Genomic DNA, 7,538 nt, shown 5'->3' on the forward strand with positions numbered 1-7,538 from the left:
TGTCAATTAAGTGTTTCTTAAAATATCTAGAGAAAATTGCTTGAATTGATTTTCTTTTAACTTGCATATATGATATAGCCAAAGGCAATTATTGTGGTCATCAGTGAAACAAAATGCTGTCCACCAGAAAAGATATCTCCTGGAGGAAGACAACTGTTTTAATGTGAACCACTAAAACTAGAAAGTTATCAGGACATCACCACACACCAACAAACTTCCTCCTTATCGAACATTTTCTACTTTGCTAAGAGCTTGTTTTAGTTAAACAATTCTATAGTCAAGGCATTTTTCTCTTCATTCACAGATTCTAAATTCTAAGATGGATTTCATGGCGATTCTCACTTCTTTAGTTGGGATGCTGGCTGTGATCTGGTTGTCGTGGAAAGTCAAGAAATCAAGAAATATTAATGCTACACTGCCACCAGGTCCGTGTGGCTTGCCTCTAGTCGGATACCTTCCTTTCCTGGGCACTCATCTTCACAGGAAATTCACAGAATTGGGAGAAGTCTATGGTCCTATCTACAAGCTTTGGCTCGGAAACAAATTTTGTGTTGTTGTGAGCTCGCCATCGCTGGTTAAGGAAGTGGTTCGTGACAATGATATAGTTTTTGCTAACCGTGATACATCCATCGCTGCAAGGGCGATCACATATGATGCAAACGATATCGGTTGGTGCCCCTATGGTGCTAAATGGAGAAAGTTGCGCAAAATATTTGTGGGCAAGATGATGAGTAATGCAAGCATTGATGCCTGCTACACTCTGCGAAAACGAGAGATTAAGAATACTATTAGAGATGTGTATTGCAACAGAATTGGGAAGACGGTAGACATTGGTGAATTATCAACTGCAACTTCGATCAATGTAGTCCAGAACATGCTGTGGGGTGCCAGTTTTGAGTTGGGACAGAAAGGGACAAATCTTGGGGTTGAGCTTCGAAAGATGCTTGCAGAATTGATGGTGTTGTTAGGAACTCCAAATCTTTCAGACATTTTTCCGGTGCTTTCTTGGCTTGATATTCAAGGAATAGAAAGGAAAACGAAGCATATTCTTTCATGGTTAGAAAAGATCGTTTATTCTGCTATTGAACAGCGTACCAATATGGTGAACGATGAACAAAAGGACTTCTTGCAATTCCTCTTGGAGCTCAAGGAACATGAAGATAGAGAAAAATCTATTACCATGATCCAACTGAAGGCATTGGTGATGGATATAATCGTGGGAGGAACAGACACCTCAACAACGATGGTGGAATGGACAATGGCAGAGCTGCTGCAACATCAGGAAGTAATGAGGAAAGTTCAGCAAGAACTAGCAGAAGTTGTTGGCATGTTCAGCTCAGTTGAAGAGTTTCACTTGCGGGAATTAAGGTATTTAGATGCTGTTGTGAAAGAGACATTACGTCTGCACCCAGCTCTGCCTTTTCTAGTACCTCGTTCTCCAAGCCAATCGAGCACAATCGGTGGCTATACTGTACCAAAAGGCACGATGGTGATTTTGAACGTTTGGGCGATCCATAGAGATCCCGAGCTTTGGGAAAATCCCTTGGAATTTAAACCTGAGAGGTTCTTGGATGATCCTGAGAAATTTGATTACTTGGGAAACAATTTTAAGTATATGCCATTTGGTTCTGGGAGGAGAATGTGCGCAGGGATTCCTCTAGCAGAGAGGGTTTTGATGTTCATATTGGCTTCATTGTTGCACTCGTTTGAGTGGAAATTACCAGATGGCGCAGAACTGAACTTAACTGAAAAATTTGGGATTGTTATAAAGAAATCGCAGCCTTTGATTGCTATTCCAACTCCAAGACTGTCTAATTCAGAGCTTTACTACTGAAGAGTGTGAAGACAGAGGATGCATTAGCATTTTCCTTGTGGCGTGAAGGGTAGAGTTTGTGATACTGCTTCTTCTAGGCCAAATAAGCCACTGCATGGTTGGGTTAGATCTTACTTTTGTATTCTATTTTCCAAATAAAGGAGAAGGAAAAAAAAAAATTATTCCAGCGAGGTAGAAATCAATTTAAGAAATTCCCAGATGGCAATGGCAGCATCATAAGGTAAGATATTATCATGCTTCAAGTCCTCTATAATAAAGAAATGTTGTGCCTCCATTGTCATTTCAGAGAAAAAGAAAAACAAGGGCAAAAAGTTTTCTAAACTTTTTCAGATTCAATGAAGTTGTATAGTAGCATATTGATGCTTGCAATTAGGGGCATAGTATGGATTTCTAGTCAACGAGGGTCAAAACATCTAAATTGATAAATTAAAATAAAATATATACTAAAATAATAAGCATAAAAAAATATAATCTAAAAAATTAATTTTAAAAATTACACATACTGAATTATACTTTGGTTATACCATAATTGAATTATGTCAATTACATGTATAATATGATAAAAACAGCCTAGAGATAGGGTAACATAGTGTCTGATATTTCATCAATTAAAAAATACATAAAAAGAGATTTTTTAAGTAAAATAATTAAAAATAAGCTTCATTTTATCTTATAACCTCTAAAGGAGTAGTCTTTCTTGATTAATCAAACCAAAAGAAGAAGAATGTATGAGAGAAGAGGGGAGGAACAGAGGAAGAGAGAAAACATAAAAAAAAAATATGGGTATTTTTGAAACCCGAGATTAATAAAATATAGAAATAACATAATGGAATCAATAAAATATGAATAATTTTAGTGATATCAAAATTATTAATTATTATAAAATAAATACCTATTTTTAATAATTTCATAATTTCAATGGGGTCAAATGATCCACTGAGTATATTTTGGCTACGCCCATGCTTGCAATCCAAGTGATTGCCATGTCAATAGACATATAATACACTAACAGAATATCTATCCAGAAGTTATGAATTATATATGGAGAGAAAAAAAATGCCATTAATTTATGAATTATCCATTATTAATTTCATATGTACGCATAATGTGTAATTCACCAAAACTTCTTTAATTTATGTTAGATTAAAACTAATTATATTTATCTATATGTATCCTTTGTTCATAAAGATATATTTTAGTACTTTCGATCTAACATGAATAAGCCTAAAAATATTAATTTTTTTCACAACTAAGTATGCTCATTAATATATGTAAGGTTAAGATAAGAAAAGATTAATTTAATTTTGTTAATTAATAAATACTTATTGCGAGGAATCAAGAAAACTGGGTTTGGGTTATTAGAATGATTTAATTAAACTTTCAAATAATTTGTAGATATATAAACAATAAGACTTGACTATATATTTTAACCACCACTGAATGACCTGATGATAAAAGAATAAAAGGATCCAATATGAGTTTTTAAGTTCGAACCCCCCTAAACACTAATAGGAGTGGTGTGTGCAAGCTCGGATAACCCAAGTCACCCAAAAAAAAAAAACACTATATTCTGGTGAAGAAATAAATTCTTCTACCTCTCAATTACACACCATTATTATGATAAACTTAGGTTTCCTGGTAAAAGTACATCAAGCAAAACATCAAATTACTTCTTCTAGAAACCCTAACAGCACGTGGCAATCATCAGAGGGGGTGATCAAACCAAACTGTTATTAAAAAAAAAAAAAAAATCATTGCTACCCCAAGTCTATTCTCCATCTAATTGGACCCAATTGCCTAAATAGTCGTTTGGGCTTTTTTACANATGTAGGCCCTCAAACGACGTCTTGTAAAGCTTATACCTTTGAGCTGAGTGATCGGGAGGGACGGAGGGGAGTTGAATTGATTTGAATTTTCAGAGAATAATCTAAATAGAGAGAGAAGAGAAAGAGAAGCGCCTTCAGTTTTTGTTTTTTTTTGTTTTTTTTTTTTTTGTTTTCATGTTCGTGTGTAGTTAAGGTGTGTGACTGCCTTAGTTGTCACTGTTTCATACTTTCATTGGTTTGAATTTTGGGGTCATGGTTCCCATTTTTCTTACAAATTTCAAATCTGTCAACTATTTGGTTAAATTTTGATCAATTTGGCATTTTTTTTAATCAATGATGTACTGTATGGTAATATTAATTTGCTTTTATTTTATTTTTTTCTAAACTAAAAATGATCTTTTTTATTTTTAAATAAATTAATGATGTGAGCGTGAGATCGTGAAATTCAAGTCATTTTCTTCATATTTTTCCTAGAGATTAAGAGGCGGGTTGCACTCCTTTATAAATTCATTTTGTGTTTTATGAAAATACTTTTTTAATTTTTTCAAAAGTAAGGGATTGTAAAATTCAAGCTATTTTTTTTTTAGAGGTTTGAAGAAAGCCGTGATCAATAAATCGTAATTCGTTTGTGCCTTTATCTATATTTTTATGAGAATAATGTAAATAGCAAAAAAAGATCGATTTAAATTATGTATTTTTAGCGCTTGAATACTCATTTGATATATATGTTGAAATACAAAAATTAAAAAATAAAAATTTTTTTTTGATATATTTATTTAAAAAACACAATAATGAATGAAAATGAAGAAATCTACTACAAAAGTATTTTGGTTTAAAATTGGTAATAAACATATTTAACACGTTTTCTTCCTTCTTTTTTTTTCTTTCTCTTCGTGTAAGTAGCCAAATTTGTTCTTGTTATTTCATGAGAGACTTCCTATTTTGTAATTGTAAAGAATTAGAATATTTAGATTATATTATTTTGTGAAAATCAAAGATATACCCATCTGTGGGTAGTCCAGACGATTAGGACAAATATAAGATAGTGTGGATAAACGCACAGTCTCAAGTTTAATTCTCCATCTGAGCATCTATGATTTGAGTGAGGAGATTATGACGGTGGGTTGCTACCCTAGTTTGTCACGACCAAGGGCTATCCTTTATCTCGCCACTTTGGCTCAAGGGCTTTCCTCGCGTGTCGGATACGTTCAAGATACTGTCCACTATGAGTTCTTCTAGCTACGCCTTCTTTGGACCCTCACGACTTTGCTTCGCTTCATGGTCTTTTTTCTACCTTGCGAACGCCTTTCGACTTAAACCTTGGACTTATACCTTGGACAAGTAACATAAGTACCATTGGGCTAGTCTTAAGTCATGGGGGAGACATTCGCAAGGTAGAAAAAAGACCATGAAACGAAGCAAAGCCGTGAGGGTCCAAAGGAGGCGTGACCAAAAAAACCCATAGCAGACAATACCTTGGACATGTCTGACGCAAGAGGAAAGCCTTTGAGCCGAAGTGATGAGATATAGGATAGCCCCTGGTCGTGACATAGTCTCCCTTAAAAATTAGTTAAAATACGTATAAGTAAATAATAATAATAATAATAAATAAGAGTTTATGTTAAATGATTGATAGAAAAAAAAAAAAAATACCAAGCAAGAATCTCACTTTAACTTGAACAAATATTTTGAACAAAATTCAACAAATTAAAAAATATAATTTACTAATTTATATAACTCTAAGTCATAAGTTAAAAATTTAAATTGAAATCTTAATAAACACAAAGTATAAAATTCTCGAGGCTCACAATATGCAACCCTATTGCAATGTTTCTTTATTTAAATGAAAAAAAAAAAAATTAAAGAAAATTATTGTACCTTGAATTATTCTTCATTTGGATGTGAAATTAAGGGTAAACTAAAATACAAATCAAAATTTTAGTTGTATTTGAATATTTTTAATATTTTTAATATGTTTGATATAATAGTCAAAAACTGTTTTTATATTAAAACTATAGAAAATCATGAAAATGGTTTTTTGATCGCTTTTCAGTTTTACATTAATTTATAAGATTGTATTAAAAAAACTGTGTTGAAAAATATTTCGACTCATTTTTATCAACAGTATTTTATAATTTTTTTTGGAGGAATCTACTTAAGAAACCCTTTTTGAAGGATCAAAATAAAAAATAATAAATTTTTAATTACATTAGTAAAGAAACCATTTTGTAAAAATATTTTTGGGCAATAACACCTTTGTAGTTGACTCGTGCATGAAGAAACTTATAATAAAATGGGGAAGAAAATGGAGAGGCTAGAAACTGGAGAAGGAAGAGATGAAACAACTTATGAAAAGGGCAGTTTTGTCTAAAAATCCGATGAGAGATCTACCTACTAATGTAGTTACACGTGGATTAGTTTTCATTTTAGACAGAAGAAGTCATGACTACTTATGTCTAAAAATCTGATGGGAGATCTTACCTACTAATGTAGTTACACGTGGATTAGCTTTTATTTTGATCCTTAAAAAAGATCCCGTTAGTCATCACCCCATTATTATTGAATTTATTTGATGGTGTGTTTATTGGTGTACAAATTGACTCTATTTTCGTCAATTTATTGAAAAAGTTTTTTGAGGTCTTCTAATATCACTAGATTTTTTTTTATTTTTTTATTTTTTGCTTTTGGTATCGATGGCATTCAGACTAGTTTATACATACCTCAACTAATTATTTAGAGCCTTGAAGTTAACAGTATTAACAGTCTTAAGTGATTACCCTTTATTAGTAGTCGCGGTTTGCACGTTAGTATTGTTGCAGGCCTCCAACAGAGTTTCCTTTGGCTTCGCCCCGCTCATGCATAGTTTATCACCTTTTGGGTCCCAACAGACATGCTCACACTTGAACCTTTCATAGAAGATCAAGGTTGATCGACAATGCAACCCATGAGGGATCCCGCCAATCAGCTTCTTTATGGGTTTATTGACTCGTTGGCTTATACACATGTTAGATTCTTTGGTCTGTGTTTCAAGATGGGTTGAATGGAGAGCTCATAGGTGTCGTAGCATGCCTTGGGGTGTGTGCTGCTAGCCACGATCGCGACGACGATGTCTCTGCAAGCGTATCATCGGCTCGTGTTTCAAATTCAGGACCTCTTGAGTAATACACCCAAGAGTCTCAAACAACCGTCAAACTACCTAGAGGTAGTTACCAATATCACTAAATTGATTGCTTGGTTCATATATCTTGTAAAAGGGAAAAAAATATTTTGGAAAACTTTTTTTTATTTTTTGAATCTAAAGTGGAAGAAAGTATTTGAGTTTTCCTAATAAATAAAAATGTATCATTATTGTATCGAATTGGGGTTTGCGGTGGTGAAGGAACTAGTTCATAGAAAAAAAAAATTTAATTTAATTTATACATATTGATCCTTCATATATATACATTAATATTCATATAAAAATTTATTTTAAATCTTTAAAATAAATTTCTGATTTCGTCACTGCATTTGTAATCGTATTGCATGTTGAATGAAATTTTTTATAATGTGGAGACTCCATCCTGTTATTTAATTGGGTCCAACCCCTTTGAGAGCAACCTTGTACTGTTCCTGATATTGAGCTCTCTTGCAATCCTTGTGAATTTCCTTTTTTGGGCTTTCTTGGGATTTTCCGAGTTGAGCCCAGATAGCCCCATTTCCCCTTATTACTCATATTGGACCTTTGGGAATAATGATCAAGGCCCGCCACTATAACATGGATTGGAAAAGTCATTAATTGTATACATCTATTTATATGAAAGGATATAGAATATATATTTTCAGTAAAATTAATTAAATAAGACACCATCGATTGCTGTTACTAACCTGGTGGACTCCTG

At 33.1% G+C, this 7,538-nt stretch overlaps 1 protein-coding gene across 1 annotated transcript; it reads left to right on the top strand.

Moving 5' to 3' along the window:
- Positions 1-214: 214 nt before the first annotated feature.
- Positions 215-2,134, top strand: LOC116112741 (geraniol 8-hydroxylase-like). Its single transcript, XM_031398854.1, has one exon. It carries the CDS (start codon positions 320-322, stop codon positions 1,832-1,834), a length of 1,515 nt encoding a protein of 504 aa, XP_031254714.1. The 5' UTR covers positions 215-319; the 3' UTR covers positions 1,835-2,134.
- Positions 2,135-7,538: the final 5,404 nt, after the last annotated feature.

Source organism: Pistacia vera, unplaced genomic scaffold (assembly GCF_008641045.1).
Source record: "Pistacia vera cultivar Batoury unplaced genomic scaffold, PisVer_v2 Contig666, whole genome shotgun sequence".
Classification (NCBI taxonomy): domain Eukaryota; kingdom Viridiplantae; phylum Streptophyta; class Magnoliopsida; order Sapindales; family Anacardiaceae; genus Pistacia; species Pistacia vera.